This window comes from Balaenoptera borealis (genome assembly GCF_965194805.1).
Source record: "Balaenoptera borealis genome assembly, chromosome: 14".
Classification (NCBI taxonomy): Eukaryota; Metazoa; Chordata; class Mammalia; order Artiodactyla; family Balaenopteridae; genus Balaenoptera; species Balaenoptera borealis.
The window spans coordinates 20865227-20888593 of record NC_138875.1 but is presented as its reverse complement, the minus strand read 5'-3'; the positions used below and the strand labels follow the sequence as shown (position 1 = coordinate 20888593).

Genomic DNA, 23367 nt, shown 5'->3' with positions numbered 1-23367 from the left:
CTTAGCCCTTAGGAGGATATGTGTTTTCTTAATATGTATGCTGGAGACAGGTTACAAATGATCTACTAAGAATCAGAACCATCGTAATCTGTAAACTGTGTTTACTTCTGAAATGTAAATACAGAAAGGCTGAATTCAGCTAATATGCACACACACACACACACACACACATAATTTTCTATTCCCAATGAAGAATATTAGATTAAAAAAACAAAACAAAACTTCTTTTAGTAGATCTCACTCCTCAAATCATGAAAATGAGACCTAGGAATGTGGAGTGGCATCTGAAGGCTACCTGAGTAAGTTGAGATGGAACACAGAACAGAACCCAGCTCTCTAAGCATTTCTGAGATCACACTATGTGAAGATGTTATCCAATTAGTCTATTAAATTTTTTACATTTATTTATGCATTCATTTTTTTTAAATGTGAGCACCAGCAGCATAGGCATTCTTTATCTGCAGTGGGTATATAGACTGAGTGTCAATAAAATATGAACGGAATATGACTTCTCTTCTAAAATAGTTCACAGTTGAGTCAAAGAGACAGACCTGTCTGTCAACACAACGTGAAATGGGCTGCAGTAGACGTGTAAATCAAGAGCAACAAAAGCACAAAGGAGATAATATTTTATGCTGCTTGAATCAGAGGACATGATGGTAGGAAAGCTCCAGTCAGGAGATTTCATTTGAATCGGATTTGAAGGATGAATGAGCTTTTGCCAAACTGAGAAGGAACTGAGTCAGGAGAAGGTAACTGCAAGGTAATCGAAATAAAGCAAAACAAAACTAATGAAAGTCAGAATGACAAAGGTAGGGATGGATAGGGTGTGGTGGAGCTGAGTGACCCATTGCAGATGAGTGCGTAAAGGTTTGGGCCACATCTTCAAAGTCTTTGAATCTTGTCGCAAGGAGTGGAGATTGCATTAATGATAGAATGGCAGCCAGCATGACGTTTTGGGCATGGAGTTGACAGATGATGTATGTTAGAAGAGTATCTCTGTCAACAGAAGACAGAAGTGGGAGGACCAATGACAAAAGAACTAGGAAAAGCTATTATACTGTAATACATTGTAAGTAGGAACCAGAGCAGGGGCCAGATCCAGGCACAGGAGAGTATAGCCTAACCAGAGTTAGGTTTCAATGCATACTGCTTAAGGGTGCATTCCATGCCACCATGTTTGACTCCCTGAATCACAATGTATCAGGGGGCTTCCCTGGTGGCGCAGTGTTTGAGAATCCACCTGCCAATGCAGGGCACACGGGTTCGAGCCCTGGTCTGGGAAGATCCCACATGCCACGGAGCAACTAGGCCCATGAGCCACAATTACTGAGCCTGCGCGTCTGGAGCCTGTGCTCCGCAACAAGAGAGGCCGCGATAGTGAGAGGCCCACACACCGCGATGAAGAGTGGCCCCCGATCGCCGCAACTAGAGAAAGCCCTCGCACAGAAACGAAGACCCAGCACAGCCATAAATAAATAAGTAAACAAACAAACAAACAAACAAACTACCAGGTTAACTTAAAAAAAAAATGTATCAGCATCTAAAAAGACTTTAAACAAAATACCTGATCTCAGCAAAGCAGCAGAAGTATTGTTACTGGGTCAGAATGTATGCTTTTAGAACACAGTAGTTATCTTCCAAGAAAGCTCAACCAGGTAAACCAAAGCACCAAGAACCAGAATTTACAAGAAAGAGATGCTTCTTACTAACACACTCTTGGTCTCCATGTAAAGGTCAAAGAAAGCAAGTTGCCTACATCTTTTTCAGCCAGCAGAAGGAGACAGACTTTATAATTTATTCTCTATTTGGATGTTCAATGAATGAATTTGCAGTGAATGGATTCTAGAAAGCACAGGTGATTTACTTCCTTTACTTCAGTCAACTTTATCTTGAACTTGCCTGAACCCCACACTACCAACTCAGAGTCAAGGAGAAAAGAAATGGAGTAATGAAGCTCTGTCTGACAGTACATCTACCAACACAGACCATGATGCTAAGCTCTGCGGATTTGAGGGGTAAATTATGTCTTCAGAGTTATAGGAGAGAACTTCGTGGAGAAGCAGCCTGGGCCCCTGCTGCTTTCCCAGGAGTGGTTGGTGCGGTGACAGTCACGACGCCCGAACACAGTAACTGGGCAAAGTCCTGACGTCTACTGTTCTCTGTTCTTCAGAACCTAGTGTGGTATCTGCCCACTTACAGAGGATCATGGACTAGAGTGAGCTAGACAAAATCCTAATTACTAACTGTCTAAACGCAGAGATTATGGAGAGTTTACTTTACATGGCTGGCATTGCCCTATTGTGGAACCAGAGAAACGAGAGTAACAAACTGCCCTTCCAAATTTAGATTTTACTTACTTGTTGGGAAATGATTTGCGATGCTTTGTTTTCAGCTATTAAAGAACAAATGGGGTGATCAAAAGCCACCTGCGAATCTTTGAAGAAATCTGTGAAGGGTGACATGGCAGTAAATACCATTGTCTTAGAATGCATTGGTATCACGTTCGATGTTGCCCCAGTAGGACCAAAGAAAGCATCAGCGCTTGCACCTGAGAAATCTGAGGCTCAGATAAGTTAATGAGAAAGCCAAGACAACAGCCCAGCAACAAAGCCCAGACACCAGTGTGGGCATAAGATATCATGGGGCTGTACGACTATGCTGTGGAACTTGGAGCACACCTATTCCTTCTCCGTTGAGGTCAGCAAAGCCTCTTCCCTTTAAAAAATATTACCAGTTTCATTATTGAAACTTGTTCAATGCCTCTAGTTATGAATATACTTTTTTATTGAAGTATAGTTGATTTACAATGTTGTGCTAATTTCTGCTGTACAGCAAAGTGATTGTTGTACATATATATATACATTCTTTTTTATATTCTTTTCCATTATGGTTTATCACAGAATGTTGAATATAGTTCCCTGTGCTATACAGTAGGACTTTGTTGTTTATCTATTCTATATACAATAGTTTGCATCTGCTACTCTCAAACTCCCAATCCATTCCTTCCCCACACCCCACCGTTGACAACCACAAGTCTGTTCCCTATGTCTGTGAATATGACTACTTTTTTGATTTGACTTATCTCTGTAAACAATATTAATCTGATAGAAAATATCAATATGTGTTTTTCTTCATGATTGTACCTCATTAATTTCTTCAGATTGAGGAAAGGTCCTCTTCTTGAACTCAAGAACCCTTATTTCCTATGAGGTTGTGGTGGTATTTTGTTATAATAATAGAAATAATAGCAGTAATAACTGCCACATATGGAAGACTCCCTGAGTACCAGGTCTCATGCCTACTGCTTTATGTGGTTCACATACAGCATCTCACTGAGTTCTCTAGAAACTCTATGAGGTAAACATTTTTATAGCACCAATTTGCACTTGAGAAATCTGAGGCTCAGATAAGTTAATGAGAAAATCAAGACAACAACCCCAGGCTTAAAAATCCTGAATCCACTCCATAGTCTACATAGCATTTTGATGTGACCTCAGTTTGATAGGATAAGCAGATTTCTGAAAATTGGCACATAAAATGGAAATGTTTAGATTAAATTGTTGTTTAAGACCATTAAGAGCCCACATTGAAGAAACTAGTGGTAAATCTAGGGCAGTGCTAGCATCTGGTTGGAGGAAGGGCTGAGATCACTACCATGGAAGTGTTTTCTAAAGATGCTTTGTTCATACTCTGTTAACACTGAGGAAGTATCAGTTGTCCGTATCAATGAATATAATTTTTTTTCATGATCATTAGTAATCTGGGATATTTTTGGAGGCTGCTGGAGATTATAAGAACCTGAAACTCCCTTCCTTGTAATAAAATCCAGCATCCCCTTTTATATGTGAGTAATGTTTCTATTATATGATCTTAGACATTCTTACCTGGACATGCCCAGATGTTCTTGCCTCTTTTTCCTTCGAAGAATGCCTTTTCAAGGGGTTATGCCAGCTTGTCCTAGAACACAGCTATTTCATCTAAATTATTCAGTAGTTATAAGAATAAAGTCAGTTATGAAAGCTGTCCTTCCTTATAGATACTCAAGGAGTTTGGTATGCAGATCTGACCTTCAGTGACAAATATGTTGCTTGAAGGTTTAGAAAATACATCCTGAAATGACCCATAACAGATGATAATTACACTCATTCTCCCAGTGGTTTCTGAATGCCCAGGTGTCTCTTCTTTCCCTTTAGGAGCTCATGTCTTCTACGCAAACTACCCATGATCCAAATAGGCCCCTTGTTTTCCCATGTTGTTGAATGATACCAATACTGGATCTAGAGGATAAAGTCCCGAATTTCATTCTTAACGGTGGTATTCATTAACTGTGAGTCCTTTAAAAAAAAAGTTGTTTCTTTAAATCTCACTTTTACATCTATAAAATAATGATAATAAAACCATCCTATTTATATAAAAAGGGAGATAATGCATATAAAAATTCTGCTGAAAGAAAATAATATGCAAAACTGTCTACATCCACAAGGCATACAATCTGATTATGAGGGTTTTCTTTTAAAAAGCAATGTATTGGCCTGAATAATCTTAGTTTGGTAGAATAGATCAGTGTGATGTGTGGTACATGGGAGCCCTATCTGATGTTTCTTACTCCTACTTACGATAAGTCACTATTGAATCCCACCCAGATCCCTCCCCCACTATAAGTCACAATTCAGCCTTGCAGCAAATTAACACAGTACTTGTAAAGGAATACCTAAACCTTGTGCTATATCCAGATTCATACAGGGTGTTTTGTTTTTTGTTTGTTTGTTTATTGTGGTAAAATATACAAAACATAGCATTTACAGTTTTAACCATTTTTAAGTGTAGAGTTCTATGGCATTAATTGCATTCACCTTGTGGCACAATTCTCACTACCTTCTACCTCCAGAGTTTTTTCATCTTCCCCAACTGAACTCTGTACTCATTAAATACTAGCATCCCATCCCTCCCTCCACCTTGCCCCTGATAACCACCCAGCGTGCATATTTTAATTGTGAGCAGTAATGGATAAACTAATGCTAACTGCTATAACAAGCCCTCAAATTTATAATGGCTCTAATATGTTTGACTCTGTAAAGTATTATAGAAAAAGGATCTTCCTGATTGACAGGCAGTTCTTCTCCCAGGTCTTCTCCAGAATTCTTGCAAAAATTTGACTTCTCCATCATCTGTGTATGGCTTCCAAGGTCTGCCTGCCACATATGTGGTTTTTCAAGGCCAAGCCTGGAATCAGCACACATTGTGTACACTCAAACTCATTGGTTAGACCCAGTCACATGGCCTCATCTTGGCTTCAGGGGGGCCAGGACATACAGTCTAGTACCTAAAGAAGGAGAAATGGGTTTGAGGAGGAGCCAGCCAGTCTCTGTCATATCAGTCAAATTAAGTGTGTATATATGCCCGGCAATCACCATTCATGCCCATAGAACTTTGTTTTCACTTTTCTCTTTGGAAGCTTAATTTGCCCTGGCAGCAAAATAGGTTTTATTTTAAATATCTCCCCAAACAAAATAAAACTGAATGGTAAAATTAAAATGAATATATAATTCCACTGAGATGCAAGAGATATCATCTAGATGTAGAAACCTTAAGAAACAGTTAAGTGGCTTAGAAGGAACTCCTTCTTCACATTCAATTGTACGAGACCAATGAGGATATAAATGTCTAGAATCATGTATGTCCTTAAAGCATACTTGAGGAGTTCCTGTTTCTTATATGTCAGCATCCATATCCATAGGATTTGTCTTCTCTTAATATGTACTATAAATCTCACCATGATCAGCAGATTAATTCATTTGTTTGGAGCCTCTGAGGAAGTTTTTAATTGGAAAATAAATTGGACACATGTAGATGTGGCTTGAAGAAAAGGCAAGTAGACACGTGTTGTACTTTCTCCTCACGAGGAAGGGCATCTACTTCCTTTCACTAAATTTCACTTAACATAACCACAGGACCTCAAGCTCTGTACACATCAACACTTGGCATCTGCCTTTTCCTTTTCTACAATGAAGGAAAATGCATAAATGCATTTGTTGACAGTACTGACAAAGACTGACTTGTGGAATAATCAAAACCCTGATTTCTGTCATTAGCTGAATGTTTACGAAATGCATCTTCCTGCCTACATTCCAGACGCTTCTTCTTATTTTACTAGCTCTTTGTTATGAGTTTTGAGACTAAATTGTAAAGTGTCAAGGGAAAAGACTTTAGTATGCAAGGTTCATGGGAATGGCATAAACTTGAACTCCCCAGGAACCCTGCAACATTTATTTATAGGCTCTTCCAGTCAGTTTACATTCCATAGTAAGCCTTCGAGGTCTTGTCTTACATGCGGAGTCAACAGGAAATGCGTAAGCAACCTTCTGGTCTACCTTACTGCTCTTGCTCATTATTTTGTTTTAAAATTGATTAATTAATTAATTTTTGGCTGCGTTGGGTCTTCGTTGCTGCGCGCGGGCTCTCTCTAGTTGCAGAGAGCAGGAACTACTCTTCGTTGCGGTGCACAGGCTTCTAATTGCGGTGCGATGGCTTCTCATTGCGGTGGCTTCACTTGTTGTGGAGCACCAGCTTTAGATGCGTGGGCTTCAGTAGTTGTGGCTTGCGGGCTATAGAACGCAGGCTCAGTAGTTGTGGTGCACGGGCTTAGCTGCTCCGCAGCATGTGGGATCTTCCCGGACCAGGGATCGAAACCGTGTCCCCTGCATTGGCAGGAGGATTCTTAACCACTGTACCACCAGAGAAGTCCCTCTCTTGCTCATTAAGTAAAGGCTGTGGCTAAAAGTATTCATGTGGGAATAATCTTTCCCTGCAACTTTTATTTCCTAGGGAACGAGCAGTGAATACATCCCAGCCTGGGTCCCTTCAGTTTACTGTGGGAAACCTGAAGCCGGAAGCCATGTACACCTTCCGAGTCGTGGCCTACAACGAGTGGGGACCAGGGGAGAGCTCTCAGCCCATCAAGGTGGCCACTCAGCCTGAGTGTGAGTATGAGACAGGAAGGGCAAATTTAGAAAGTATTTGTTTTCGTTGGCAATATCTTTGAATCCTTTCATAGTAATTTATTGAGGTGACGGAATGGAAGGAATATTTCTGAAGCAACATGTTTAACCTGAGGGTTTTTAAAGGTAAGATAACTTTAACAAAATGGCCTTCCCACTTTGGCCATATCTCCAGAATGACAAATTAACAACTATCAAGGCCTGGTCCATCCACACAGTCTACATATTCACTCCCGAGTAAGTGACTGACTCTACCTGCCAGTACTTCATCATCAACATTGGGTTTCAGCCTCCTGCATTGATTTTTTCAGATTTTTCTAAGTTTGTCTATAAAAAGTGTAACATCAAAGGAGAAGAAAAATGGCATAGGACTTCTCAATACAGGGATTATTCAAGAACTTACTCATGCATTGAATGCCCTTAAGAAGCTTACAAAAGTGAATCTAGAGTTAAGAAATGTAAAGAGATAATCTCTATTGGGCAATCTCATTGTCCTTTAACATAAATCACTATATTAAGCTCCATGATCACAAAGTAATGCAGCTGAATGTTCTTTGACCAAGTTATAATTTAGTGATTTCTACTTTTTTAAAGGAACAGCCCCCAAACTGTACATTTGAAAAATATTTCTGTATCTTACAAAATTTTGATTTTTCTACTAAACTTCTAATTTATTTGGAAAGATTATTACTGATGAGTAGTCTGCCAGCTTTATTTTTTTTAGAGTTTTAAAAAAATTGTAATCTAATAGCTAAATGACATGAAGGACTACTTGTAACAAACTACATTATTTAGAGATTTAGACACCTAGTTTCATCTACTTCTGTTTTTTTTTTTTGAATGATGCTATTTTATCTGTATTCCCAATCATTTTATTTAAAACTATATTTAACTTCAAAATCACCTCACATGCTTTTGGAAGAAGGTGAAGTAGAAATCAGAAAGATTTTCATTTGAACATATGAGAAAATAATCTTTGGACTAGGTCACTTCTTAAGGATTTGAAATCAATATGTTGAAGAAGAGCAACTGAGACGTAGTCTGGTTGCTGGTATCATGCTCTGCACACTGGGCAGAGTCTCCATTCCTTCTTCAACTCAGCCAAGGCTACAAAGACCAGATGAAGACAAATTGCAGTAAAGTATTTGTTGGGGGTGGGGATATGACTAAGCTGGACAAGTCTTGGAGATATTTGCCTCACAGAAATAAAACCTCACATAGCATCTTTAAGGGCATAGTAATGTACAGGTTTCAGATCACATCAAAAGAAACGAAATTGAGTTATTTGTAGTGAGGTGGATGGACCTAGAGTCTGTCATACAGAGTGAAGTAAGTCAGAAAGAGACAAACAAATACCGTATGCTAACACATATATATGGAATCTAAAAAACAAAACAAAAAAAGTGGTTCTGAAGAACCTAGGGGCAAGATGGGAATAAAGATGCAGATGTTCTAGAGAATGGACTTGAGGACACGGGGAAGGGTAAGCTGGGACAAAGGGAGAGAGTGGTAGTGTATATATGGACATATATACACTACCAAATGTAAAATAGATAGCTAGTGGGAAGCAGCCGCATAGCACAGGGAGATCAGCTCGGTGTTTTGTGACCACCTAGAGGGGGGGGATAGGGAGGTGGGAGGGAGGGAGATGCAAGAGGGAAGACATATGGGGATATATGTATATGTATAACTGATTGACTTTGTAATAAAGCAGAAACTAACACACCATTGTAAAGCAATTATACTCCAATAAAGATGTTAAAAAAAAAAAAGAAAGAAAATGCAGCCTCCCAGGCAGGACCAGCTAAATAATTTGCAGGACCCAGAAGCTACAGTAGAGCATGAAGCCATGCTCCTCGCGGGACCCTCCTAAGTGTGGGATCTTGTGCAGCTTCGTTAGTTGTATGCCCACAAAGCTGGTCCGACTTCCAGGTTTCTCTTCTTAAGAATGTTTTGTTGCTGTTTGGATTGAAATCACGAGATAATGCTGATTTCTACTTTGCAGTGACTCTGTTCACATGTAATTTGAGTCATCAATTTCTTCATTGACTTTTTTGTTTTTGTTTTTAATTAATTAATTAATTTATTTATTTATTTATTTTTGGCTGTGTTGGGTCTTCGTTTCTGTGCGAGAGCTTTCTCTAGTTGCGGCAAGTGGGGGCCACTCTTCATCATTGTGCGCGGGCCTCTCACTATCGCGGCCTCTCTTGTTGCGGAGCACAGGCTCCAGACGCGCAGGCTCAGTAGTCGTGGCTCACGGGCCTAGTTGCTCCGCGGCATGTGGGATCTTCCCAGACCAGGGCTCGAACCCGTGTCCCCTGCATTGGCAGGCAGATTCTCAACCACTGCGCCACCCGGGAAGCCCCTCTTCAATGACTTTTCACAGATCGTATATATATAGAATCAATAAACTTTATGAATATTTGGTTTTTTAATCAATAAACTTGAATAAAAACAAATTAAGTCAAAATATATATTTTTGAAAATGGTATATGCCATGTTGTATACAGACTGATAGTTGAAAAAACCATAAAAAATTCTGTAAAAAAATCTTGTTCAGTTTTCTCATGGTAGAACTTAAACCTTAAAAGCAGAAGATCCAGTTTCTATGGATCGTCTGAATTCTTCACTTCCTAATCCAACTATTATCCCTGGAATTGTTTTAGTGTACTTTTCAAGGCTGACTGGCTATGATTACATTACATTTCTGGTGAAAATTCTACATAGTCAGTTTCACTTCTAGGACTGAGCAACATTATTTTTCTTCTGTTAATACCATTATTTTTAAGTATCCAGTTTGAAAATCAATATCCAGCATTTTTTTAATTCACATTTTTAAAAACCTTTCCAAGCCAAGGGACAAGAAAAAGTCTTTTCCATTTGGATACTGACTAATAATATCGCCTCATTTCATTAAAAACATTACTCATGATACAACATTTTTAGTATAATTAATCAAAAAAATAAGTCTGTGATTATTTGTATTACACATATGGCCTTAACCTTTATAAAGTAAAAACAATAACATAATTCAACTTACAAGTGTGTTTAATGAACACCCACTGTGTTCCTAATACTGTTCTACACTGTCTGAGACAGGTTAAGAAAGCATATCTGTGTAATGAAGTAAAAGAACTTAGGGCTCTCAGAAGCTTCCTGAGGAAGCAAATATTTTAAATATGTAACAGCAACGAAACAAGTAAGGAAACTTGTAAGAATTTGTTAAATGAAATATTAAAAATCTAAATCACAGATTTGTTTATGAGCCCATTACTTGTGATGGCCGAGGCATATGATGCCAAAAGCTCAGCCTCTGTGTACCGGTGCCAGATCGAATCTCGGAGACAGAGTTTTGGGCAAAGTAGAAAAGAATAGCTTTATTGCTTTGCCAGGCAAAGGGGAACACAGCAGGCTCCTGCCCTTGAAAACTATGTGTACCAACCAGGGAGGATTTGCTGAGGAGTTTTATGGCAATGGTTCAAGGGTGGGGTTGCCGATAAGATTAGGGTGTATGCAGGGTTTAGGCTCTTTAATCTTGTTTCAGGTAATCTTCTTGATGAACTTTCTGGTCCCTTTAGTCTGGCCTCAGATGGTCTCCTCTGGCCTAAAGAATGCTAACATCTTCATTTGCTGGGTTTTAATTCTATAAAAGGCTTAAAGACATTGTTATGTGTGTCCCTTGAGGCAGAACCAGGACCCTGCCCCAAGGCTGCACTATTGTTCCTTGGCTGTTCCTCCCTTGACTCTGCATCCCTTCCCTTCCCAGATTAGCAACTGTTCAAATCTGCCCTTTGGATCTCAGGGAAGGTCATGGAGGCTGGAGTCTCTTCCCTCCAAGAAACGGGGAACATGAAAATGCTTCCATGCCCAGGAGCCCCATAGGGTCCTGCTCGGTCTCACATATTGTCTAGGTAATTTTTTATGCCTGAATCATATTGTGCTTGCCTCCTCAAATAAGTGCTTTATTACAAAGACAGCTGCTTCGGTCCTTTGTATATATCTTCTATTCTTCCTCATTCAGAAAGCAGTCTGAGAATTTATGTAGATGAACTCACTGGGTGCTGGTTTCTGTAAGCATTTACTTTGCTTAAAAATTAGCATAAATGATGATAAGGCATAAAATAAAAACTAAACACCTAACTGAATAAAAGGTTACTTGTTGTTATTGTTGTCTCATATAAGTTATCTTTCTCCAGAAAATGAAAGTAGAAAATCATTCTGGTTTCGAAACATTGAAAGTATCTTGAATTTTTTTCATTAAGGGCAGTGATAGTGGTCTTAAAATGCTAACTATATTTTGGCCTTTAATAACACCTTTGTTTTATTAAATCACCTCTCTTCTTACCACTGTATAGAGTAAGGATTATTTCCTTTGCAGGCCGTTGTTTACTTGCAGGGTGACCTGATTGTGTTTCATTAAGAATCGGATAATTGTCCTTGGATAATTAATATCTTACTGAGTAGATAGGTAGATAGGAACAGTTCAGCCTAGATAAACAGTACTTTAGAATATCTTTTACATGTGCAAAACAGCAAACTCCTTCAATTCATTTAGATTAAGAGTATTGTGTAGCTCACTCGCTGTCTTTATTACAGACATTAGGATAAATAAATTATGTTATCAGGACTAATAGGTACGGCATGTGTATTTTATCTTCTGTTGTTAACACAAAATGCCATTTTAGCAATTTCAAAATATTTCTAAGGTAAGGAACACTTCATCTTCTCCAAACCTGCTCAATAATACACCAATTCCTGAGTAAGATGGAACATCTTAGAGATCCTGTGCTTCATTTCCTCCTCTCCCCACGCTCCTCCCACCTCCCGTCCCCTCCCCTCCCCTCCCCTCCCCTCCCTCCCCTTTTCCTTACTCTTTCTCTTCCTTCTCTCTCGACTTCTTATAAGCTCATCCTTCTGTGTTTTTAGAGGAAGTTCAGAGGCGGATTTTATTACTTGGTTAGAATTTCAGAATTTAGAGGCAAAGGTGGGGGGACGTCTTCATTGTTCTCTCACTGACAGAATGATCTTATTTTTTGAAAATGGGTCTCGTCTGGTTAGCATTTGCTTGCTCGTTTTATCACTGTTTTTCCAAATGTGATGTAGTAATTGTACACTAAAATGACATAGCTTTTATACAAATTGAATTTCAAGTTTTCCATATTATTTGAAAATAGCAACTCTGTTATGAAAACCATATTCTCAAGGAATAAACACTGATGGAAATCATGTCTGAAATATAAATCAGCCAGCAACTGTTTCTAAAAAGTGCACGCGTACTGCAGTAATCATTTAAAGAGATCAGCAGCCCAAGATCCAGTTTATGAAATAATCACCCAGAATACAAAGGCTTGATTTATAGGAAGGCCTGTGTCTCCTGATTATATCTTCCTTTGGCTAAACCCTTGCTCTTCCCCCTGCCTTTATGGTGCATAATTTCTTTGCTGTATTATCAGCTGGATTTAAGTCCCCGTGTGCTTAAGACTTGTCTAATCTTTTCAAACCACATGTGGAGAATTTTTGAATTATTATTTGGGGTCCTTTAAGATGCTGTTAAGGCAGTTTAATCGTGAAGGATGTTAAAATGGACCACATACTGGCTGGAGGCTTGAGTTAGAATGGGGAGCCTATTTGCTAGACCACAACCCAATTATCCACAAAACCCTTTTATAGTTAAGTGTTGTAAGTAATATTCTTAGTCCATTATATTCTTTACCCTGAAAAGATGAGTGAAAGCAACCCCCAAATCGACTTTAGAATATATTATACAGAGGAAATAGGACTTCCCTGGTGGTCCAGTGGTTAAGACTCTGCGCTTCCACTGCTGGGGGCATGGGTTCGATCCCTGGTCAGGGAAATAAGATCCCACATGCTGTGCGGTGCAACCAAAAAATAAAAACAAAAACCAAAAATACTTTACGGGGCTTCCCTGGTGGCACAGTGGTTAAGAATCTGCTTGCCAATGCAGGGGACATAGGTTCAAGCCCTGGTCTGGGAAGATACCACATGCCGCAGAGGAACTAAGCCCGTGCACCACAACTACTGAGCCTGTGCTCTAGAGCCCGTGAGCCACAACTACTGAGCCCCACGTGCCACAAGTACTGAAGCCTGCGTGCCTAGAGCCTGTGCTCCACAGCTAAGAGAAGCCACCACAATGAGAAGCCTGCACACCTCAACAAAGAGTAGCCCCCGCTCGCTGCAACTAGAGAAAGCCCGCACGCAGCAACAAAGACCCAACACAGCCAAAAATAAAATAAATAAATTTTTTAAAAAGATAATTAACTGTTTAAAAAAAGAATATATTATACAGAGGAAATAGACATATTTGCCTTTTTCATCTGTCCCTGGATTTTTTTTTTTTTTTAATTCTAATAAAGCTCTACTTCTATGGTTGTTATGGGGGGTACTGGAAAGTCTCTGAACATTATGTCTCCAAACATTACTATCCATATCCTAGGACAAGTTCCTTAATCCTTGAAAGCTCATTGTCCTTGATTATAAATTGGAGATATGAATGATTTACTCCTCCTCCTCCTGATGCCAAAAGCTCAGCCTCTCTGTGCACCGGTGCTGAATCGAATCTCGGAGACAAGAGTTTTGGGTGAAGTAGAAAAGGATAGCTTTATCATTTTTCCAGGCAAAGGGGGACACAGCAGGCTCCTGCCTCAAAACACTAGGTATCCCAACCTAGGAGGATTTGATGAGGAGTTTTATAGCAATGGTTCAAGGGTAGGTTTGCTGACAGGATTAGGGTGCGTGCAGGGTCTCAGGTGGTCAGAATCCTAATCTTGATGAGGTTCTCTGGTCCCTTTAATTTTGCCTCAGGTGGTTTCTTGGCTGGGCCTCCCTTGATTACCAACTGTTTGCATCTGCCCTTTGGAACTCAGGGAAGGTCATCAAGGCAGGAGTCTTGCCTACAAGAAACGGGGGCCAAAAAGGCTTCCGTGCCCAGGAGCCCCACAGGGTCCTCCTCAGTTTCATTCCCAGGTTGTAAAGATGAAATGTGATAACATATGGGAAGCCCCTGAGTCTTACCTGGCATCTAGTAGGCACTCGATAGAGAGAAGTTCCCTGCCCCTAATGGGATCAAATGGAAACATAATTCCAACTGCCCTGCACTGACAACCAAAGTGGGACACTCAGTAGAGTAATCACTAAGGTAATAAGGCTTGATTACTATGCAATCAGCCATTTACGTATATTATTACTTTCCCCCTAATCATCCCCTCCCTATTACTTAGCACGCTATTGTAGACTGGTTTGTTGTCTAATTTGCCTCTTGTACATCTTTGCATCCCTAACTAAATTTTGAAGCTTTATGAGCAGAAAACACTCTATTATCCCATAAAATGTGTCACAGCATTGCCATTTTGTGAATAGCTAGCTGGTTAACATTTGCTGGTAGAATCTGATTTGTACTTAATTTGTGGCAGAGATGATACATATCAGCAGTATTTATTCATCATGATTCTATAAATTAAGCAAACCAAGTAAATCACAGTTCTGTCTAGCTAATTTCTTTTATCACTTAAACTGGTTTCCAATTATTGACTGCACTGCATGGTAATTTGAGTGAATATTTGGGATGACTGTGGAGGAGAAGTTTACTGTGAGCCAATCAGCTGGTCCAGTTTTGTGGTCGTGTACGTGGCTATAGACTAATAGTAGAAAGAAAGAAATATAAGCACTGATGTTTCATCTTTTTAGGTAACACACAAATGCTGGTATAATTTAAAAATTCTCTCATTGCAAAACATGTTTTCAGGTATTACAAGTATAAGATGAGAGACATTAAAGTCTTATGGGATGGCATCCCCGGCAACAGAAGGCTTAAGGAATCCATTTGGATTTAATGGTCAATTAGCGAGGTATTATATCTTCTACAATGATGTATATTAGTGGAAGAATTAGAGGTAGGCTTGTGAGGGTGAGTTGTTTAATCACGTTAGAAAAATTGAAAGCAAAAGGTGAGTCATTCTGTACTTATTCATTCATTCAGTCAGTCATTCAAAATGATTCTTTTGTGTTATGTCCTAGACTTCATGGTCCAGTACAATCACCATTAGCTACATGTGCCTATTTACATTTCAATGTATTGATGTAAAATAAAATCTAAAATGCAGGCACACTAACCACATCTGTCAAGGTAGCACTTAAAATTTAAATAAAATTGAAAACTAAAAATTCAGCGCCTCATTAGCCACATTTCAAGAGTTCATATATGACTAGTGGCTACTGTATAGGACAGCACAGAGAACATTACCATTATTGCAGAAAGTTCTATTGGGCACTCCTGATCTAGGTGCTCTGCTAGTACATGAGGATACAAAAGCAAGTCAGACAATGTCCTGACTCCCAAGGAACTATTAGTCTAGTGTAAACTATTTTAAGTAGAACAGATTAAAAACGTATTTAATAGATTAGTCCCCTTTGAAAGTTGAAAAAGTTCATTATGTGTTGAATTAATATAAAAGATTAATTTTTAAAAGACCAGAGAATCTAGATCTGAACATATTTTCTGCTTAGTTTCTCAAAGCTCCCTAAGTATTTTCTCAGATAAAAAAAATATATACATATTATATATATATATATCTTTCAGTGCACAATTAAGGATGAAGGACAAAGATGACTTGTTGTTTGGGTTAATCAGTGGTACAGCATAATTCAATTCCCCTAAAAAGCCTCTACTGGCTCCTTGTTACTCCCTCTGAGCAGCAAGCATAATTCAAGTTTCTTCCACTGGTATAACCAAACATCTAGAGAAGCTATCTGCTTGGTGACAAAGTATAGAGAAAAAAGCTACAGATTTCTCACTGCTATTAGGGAGTGTGAAGAAAGATGACATGAGAGTGTCATAATAATGAGAAGTTCCTGGAAAGTATGGGTATCTAGCCTGGGATAATGAGGTTCCAAAAAGGTAGATTTGTTTTGGGTTTAATTGCCTTGTTTGGTTATGTAGCCTACTGAAAATGAAAGTAGGTTGCTTGATAAACTGAATTAGAGCAAAATAGAGCTTGAGCATCATCAGGGATATTGTCATAATGCTGCAGCAGCCAAATAAAACTCTACTTCAAAGATAAAACAGCTGAGCTGAGCTCTTTTATGGGACTCCTTCAGTTATATTGGATTCTATGGAAAGCTGGTGTTCATGAAGTGAAGAAGAGTAAAGACACACAGAGAATATAGCATTTTTACTCATATGTATTTATATATTCTCTCATCTTGACAGCCCTTTTATCTGTATGGTCCATAAGCAATTATTGAGCACCTACTATGTGTCAAGCCTTTTATAAGGTGCTGGAGAGATAGAAGGTAAAATAAGATAGGCAGAATAGTATCCAAAAATTTAGGGATGAAATTTTTGAAGAAAATATAGTAAGATAAATTGTTCTAAATCATACTGTGGGATCAAATTTATTTCCTCTTTTTTTTTAACCTAAAGTTAGGATTATAAGGTATTAGCGTATAAATACTATATAATTTAATACATATATACATACATCTATGTACACACATATACATTTTGTGTTTTAGTATGAAACATGATAGTACTTTTTAGAAAGTAGCACATGAAGAAATTTATAGTTGACTATCCTCATGTGATACCCAACCCAAAAAGAGTGAAACTCATTTTTTGTTTTTAAACATCTTTATTGGAGTATAATTGCTTTACAATGGTGTGTTAGTTTTGCTTTATAACAAAGTGAATCAGCTGTACATATACATATATCCCCATATCTCCTCCCTCTTGCATCTCCCTCCCACCCTCCATATCCCACCCCTCTAGGTGGTCACAAAGCACTGAGCTGATCTCCCTGTGCTATGTCACTGCTTCCCACCAGCTATCTATTTTACATTTGGTAGTGTATATATGTCCATGTCACTCTTTCACTTTGTCCCAGCTTACCCTTCCCCCTCCCCATGTCCTCAAGTCCATTCTCTATGTCTGCATCTTTATTCCTGTCCTGTCCCTAGGTTTTTCAGAACCTTGTTTTTTCTTTTTTAGATTCCATATACATGTGTTAGCATATGGTATTTGTTTTTCTCTTTGTGACTTACTTCACTCTGTATGATAGACTCTAGGTCCATCCACCTCACTACAAATAACTCAATTTCGTTTCTTTTTATGGCTGAGTAATATTCCATTGTATATATGTGCCACATCTTCTTTATCCATTCATCTGTTGATGGACACTTAGGTTGCTTCCATGTCCTGGCTATTGTAAATAGAGCTGCAATGAACATTGTGGTACATGACTCTTTTTGAATTATGGTTTTCTCAGGGTATATGCCCAGTAGTGGGATTGCTGGGTCGTTTGGTAGTTCTACTTTTAGTGAAACTCATTTTTAAATCACTATTTTATGGATTCTTTTAACTGCAGGTTATATTCTGCCTACTCTGATGTATCTTATGTGCTACACAAAAGGATAATAATTTGACTTTAACTCTTATTCTCTGATTCCAGTGTTCCTGCATTGTTATATTGTTTTTTTTTTTAGAAATTTCATGTAATGTCTGAAACATTTATATTAACATATTTCCATACAAATACAAATATAAGATTTTTAGAAATTTCATGTAATATCTGAAACATTTATGTTAACATATTTCCATACAAATAACCCAATGAAAGTTTAGTATTAGTTGTTTTGTTTGTTTTTTTATACTGCAGGTTCTTATTAGGCATCAATTTTATACACATCAGTGTATACATGTCAATCCCAATCGCCCAATTCAGCACACCACCATCCCCACCCCACCACAGTTTTCCCCCTTGGTGTCCATATGTCCATTCTCTACATCTGTGTCTCAACTTCTGCCCTGCAAACTGGCTCATCTGTACCATTTTTCTAGGTTCCACATACATGCATTAATATACGATATTTGTTTTTCTCTTTCTGACTTACTTCACTCTGTATGACAGTCTCTAGATCCATCCACGTCTCAACAAATGACTCAATTTCGTTCCTTTTTATGGCTGAGTAATATTCCACTGTATATATGTACCACATCTTCTTTATCCATTCATCTGTCAATGGGCATTTAGGTTGCTTCCATGTCCTGGCTATTGTAAATAGAGCTGCAATGAACATTGTGGTACATGACTCTTTTTGAATTATGGTTTTCTCAGGGTATATGCCCAGTAGTGGGATTGCTGGGTCATATGGTAATTCTATTTTTAGTTTTTTAAGGAACCTCCATATTGTTCTCCATAGTGGCTGTATCAATTTACATTCCCACCAACAGTGCAAGAGGTTTCCCTTTTCTCCACACCCTCTCCAGCATTTGTTGTTTGTAGATTTTCTGATGATGCCCATTCTAACAGGAGTGAGGTGATACCTCATTGTAGTTTTGATTTGCATTTCTCTAATAATTAGTGATGTTGAGCATCTTTTCATGTGCTTTGTGGCCGTCTGTATGTCTTCTTTGGAGAAATGTCTATTTAGGTCTTCTGCCCATTTTTGGATTGGGGTGTTTGTTTCTTTAATATTGAGCTGCATGAGCTGTTTATATATTTTGGAGATTAATCCTTTGTCCGTTGATTCATTTGCAAATATTTTCTCCCATTCTGAGGGTTGTCTTTTCGTCTTGTTTATGGTTTCCTTTGCTGTGCAAAAGCTTTGAAGTTTCATTAGGTCCCACTTGTTTATTTTTGTTTTTATTTCCATTACTCTAGGAGGTGGATCAAAAAAGATCTTGCTGTGATTTATGTCAAAGAGTGTTCTTCCTATGTTTTCCTCTAAGAGTTTTATAGTGTCCAGTCTTATATTTAGGTCTCTAATCCATTTTGAGTTTATTTTTGTGTATGGTGTTAGGGAGTATTCTAATTTCATTCTTTTACATGTAGCTGTCCAGTTTTCCCAGCACCACTTATTGAAGAGACTGTCTTTTCTCCATTGTATATCTTTGCCTCCTTTGTCATAGATTAGTTGACCATAGGTGCGTGGGTTAATCTCTGGGCTTTCTATCTTGTTCCATTGATCTATGCTTCTGTTTTTGTGCCAGTACCATATTGTCTTGATTACTGTAGCTTTGTAGTATAGTCTGAAGTCAGGGAGTCTGATTCCTCCAGCTCCATTTTTTTGCCTCAAGACTGCTTTGGCTATTCGGGGTCTTTTGTGTCTCCATACAAATTTTAAGATGATTTGTTCTAGTTCCGTAAAAAATGCCATTGGTAATTTGATAGGGATTGCATTGAATCTGTAGATTGCTTTGGATAGTTTAGTCATTTTCACAATGTTGATTCTTCCAATCCAAGAACATGGTATATCTCTCCATCTGTTGGTATCATCTTTAATTTCTTTCATCAGTGTCTTATAGTTTTCTGCATACAGGTCTTTTGTCTCCCTAGGTAGGTTTATTCCTAGGTATTTTATTCTTTTTGTTGCAATGGTAAATGGGAGTGTTTCCATAATTTCTCTTTCAGATTTTTCATCATTAGTGTATAGGAATGCAAGAGATTTCTGTGCATTAATTTTGTATCCTGCAACTTTACCATATTCATTAATTAGCTCTAGCAGTTTTCTGCTGGCAGTTTTAGGATTCTCTATGTATAGTATCATGTCATCCACAAACAGTGACAGTTTTACTTCTTCTTTTCCAATTTGTATTCCTTTTCTTTCTTTTTCTTCTCTGATTGCCGTGGCTAGGACTTCCAGAACTATGTTGAATAATAGTGGTGAGAGTGGACATCCTTGTCTCGTTCCTGATCTTAGAGGAAATGCTTTCAGTTTTTCACCATTGAGAATGATGTTTGCTGTGGGTTTGTCATATATGGCCTTTATTATGTTGAGGTAGGTTCCCTCTATGCCCACTTTCTGGAGAGTTTTTATCAGAAATGGGTGTTGAATTTTTTCAAAAGCTTTTTCTGCATCTATTGAGATGATCATATGGTTTTTATTCTTCAATTTGTTAATATGGTGTATCACATTGATTGATTTGCGTATATTGAAGAATCCTTGCATCCCTGGGATAAATCCCACTTGATCGTGGTGTATGATCCTTTAATGTGTTGTTGGATTCTGTTTGCTAGTATTTTGTTGAGGATTTTTGCATCTATATTCATCAGTGATATTGGTCTGTAATTTTCTTTTTTTGTAGTGTCTTTGTCTGGTTTTGGTATAAGGGTGATGGTGGCCTCATAGAATGAGTTTGGGAGTGTTCCTTCCTCTGCAATTTTTTGGAAGAGTTTGAGAAGGATGGGTGTTAGCTCTTCTCTAAATGTTTGATAGAATTCACCTGTGAAGCCATCTGGTCCTGGACTTTTGTCTGTTGGAAGATTTTTAATCACAGTTTCAATTTCATTACTTGTGATTGGTCTGTTCATATTTTCTGTTTCTTCCTGGTTCAGTCTTGGAAGGTTATACCTTTCTAAGAATTTGTCCATTTCTTCCAGGTTGTCCATTTTATTGGCATAAAGTTGCTTGTAGTAGTCTCTTAGGATGCTTTGTATTTCTGCGGTGTCTGTTGTAACTTCTCCTGTTTCATTTCTAGTTTTATTGACTTGAGTCCTCTTCCTCTTTTTCTTGATGAGTCTGGCTAATGGCTTATCAATTTTGTTTATCTTCTCAAAGAACCAACTTTTAGTTTTATTGATCTTTGCTATTGTTTTCTTTGTTTCTATTTCATTTATTTCTGCTCTGATCTTTATGATTTCTTTCCTTCTGCTAACTTTGGGTTTTGTTTGTTCTTCTTTCTCTAGTTTCTTTAGGTGTAAGGTTAGATTGTTTACTTGAGATTTTTCTTGTTTCTTGAGGTAGGCTTGTATAGCTATAAACTTCCCTCTTAGAACTGCTTTTGCTGCATCCCATAGGTTTTGGGTCGTCGTGTTTTCATTGTCATTTATCTCTAGGTATATTTTTTATTTCCTCTTTGATTTCTTCAGTGATCTCTTGGTTATTTAGTAACGCATTGTTTAGCCTCCATGTGTTTGTCTTTTTTACGTTTTTTTCCCTGTAATTCATTTCTAATCTCATAGCGTTGTGGTCAGAAAAGATGCTTGATATGATTTCAATTTTCTTAAATTTACTGAGGCTTGATTTGTGACCCAAGATGTGATCTATCCTGGAGAATGTTCCGTGCGCACTTGAGAAGAACGTGTAATCTGCTGTTTTTGGATGGAATGTCCTATATATATCAATTAAATCTATCTGGTTTCTTGTGTCATTTAAAGCTTCTGTTTCCTTATTTATTTTCATTTTGGATGATCTGTCCATTGGTGTTAGTGAGGTGTTAAAGTCCCCCACTATTATTGTGTTACTGTCGATTTCCTCTTTTATTGCTGTTAGCAGTTGCCTTATGTATTGAGGTGCTCCTATGTTGGGTGCATATATATTTATAATTGTTATATCTTCTTCTTGGATTGATCCCTGGATCATTATGTAGTGTCCTTCCTTGTCTCTTGTAACATTCTTTATTTTAAAGTCTATTTTATCTGATATGAGTATAGCTACTCCAGCTTTCTTTTGATTTCCATTTGCATGGAATATCTTTTTCCATCCCCTCACTTTCAGTCTGTATGTGTCCCTAGGTCTAAAGTGGGTCTCTTGTAGACAGCATATATATGGGTCTTGTTTTTGTATCCATTCAGCCAGTCTATGTCTTTTGGTTGGAGCATTTAATCCATTCACGTTTAAGGTAATTATCAATATGTATGTTCCTATGACCATTTTCTTAATTGTTTTGGGTTTGTTTTTGTAGGTCCTTTTCTTCTCTTGTGTTTCCCACTTAGAGAAGTTCCTTTAGCATTTGTTGTAGAGCTGCTTTGGTGGTGCTGAATTCTCTTAGCTTTTGCTTGTCTGTAAAGCTGTTGATTTCTCCATCAAATCTAAATGAGATCCTTGCCGGGTAGAGTAATCTTGGTTGTAGGTTCTTCCCTTTCATCACTTTAAGTATATCATGCCACTGCCTTCTGGCTTGCAGAGTTTCTGCTGAGAAATCAGCTGTTAACCTTATGGGAGTTCCCTTGTATGTTATTTGTCGTTTTTCCCTTGCTGCTTTCAATAATTTTTCTTTGTCTTTAATTTTTGCCACTTTGATTACTATGTGTCTCGGCATGTTTCTCCTTGGGTTTATTCTGTATGGGACTCTCTGTGCTTCCTGGACTTGGCTGGCTATTTCCTTTCCCATGTTAGGGAAGTTTTCGACTATAATCTCTTCAAATATTTTCTCTGGTCCTTTCTCTCTCTCTTCTCCTTCTGGGACCCCTATAATGCGAATGTTGTTGCGTTTAATGTTGTCCCAGAGGTCTCTTAGGCTGTCTTCATTTGTTTTCATTCTTTTTTCTTTATTCTGTTCCGCAGCAGTGAATTCCACCATTCTGTCTTCCAGGTCACTTATCCGTTCTTCTGCCTCAGTTATTCTGCTATTGATTCCTTCTAGTGTAGTTTTCATTTCAGTTATTGTATTGGTCATCTCTGTTTGTTTGTTCTTTAATTCTTCTAGGTCTTTGTTAATCATTTCTTGCATCTTCTCAATCTTTGCCTCCATTCTTATTCCGAGGTCCTGGATCATCTTCACTATCATTATTCTGAATTCTTTTTCTGGAAGGTTGCCTATCTCCACTTCATTTAGTTGTTTTTCTGGGTTTTTTTCTTGTTCCTTCATCTGGTACATAGCCCTCTGCCTTTTCATCTTCTCTATCTTTCTGTAACTGTGGTTTTTGGTCCACAGGCTGCAGGATTGTAGTTTTTCTTGCTTCTGCTGTCTGCCCTCTGGTGGTTGAGGCTATCTAAGAGGCTTGATGGGAGGCTCTGGTGGTGGGTAGAGCTGACTGTTGCTGTGGTGTTCAGAGCTCAGTAAAACCTTAATCCACTTGACTGTTGATGGGTGGGGCTGGGTTCCCTCCCTGTTGCTGTGGTGTTCAGAGCTCAGTAAAACCTTAATCCACTCGACTGTTGATGGGTGGGGCTGGGTTCCCTCCCTGTTGGTTGTTTTGCCTGAGGCAACCCAACACTGGAGCCTACCCGTGCTCTTTGGTGGGGTTAATGGCAGACTCTGGGAGGGCTCACGCCAAGGAGAACTTCCCAGAACCTCTGCTGCCAGTGTCCTTATCCCCACGGTGAAACAGAGCCACCACCCGCCTCTGCAGGAGACCCCCCAACACCAGCAGATAGGTCTGGTTCAGTCTCCCCCAGGGTTACTGCTCCTTCCCCTGGGTCCCGATGCACACGTTACTTTGTGTGTGCCCTCCAAGAGTGGGGTCTCTGTTTCCCCCAGTCCTGTCAAAGTCCTGCAGTCAATTCGCACTAGGCTTCAAAGTCTGATTCTCTAGGAATTCCTCCTCCCGTTGCCGGACCCCCAGGTTGGGAAGCCTGACGTGGGGCTCAGAACCTTCACTCCGGTGGGTGGACTTCTGTGGTATGAGTG

At 38.7% G+C, this 23367-nt stretch overlaps 1 protein-coding gene across 1 annotated transcript in view; it reads left to right on the top strand.

The window, feature by feature from the left end:
* The window catches only part of DCC (DCC netrin 1 receptor), a 1166696-nt gene that overhangs the window by 791456 nt on the left and 351873 nt on the right, over positions 1 to 23367 (top strand). Inside the window, exon 9 of the mRNA XM_082353405.1 lies at positions 6829 to 6983. Within this exon, the coding sequence (XP_082209531.1) occupies positions 6829 to 6983 (155 nt within the window). The remainder of the gene's footprint in view (positions 1 to 6828; positions 6984 to 23367) is intronic.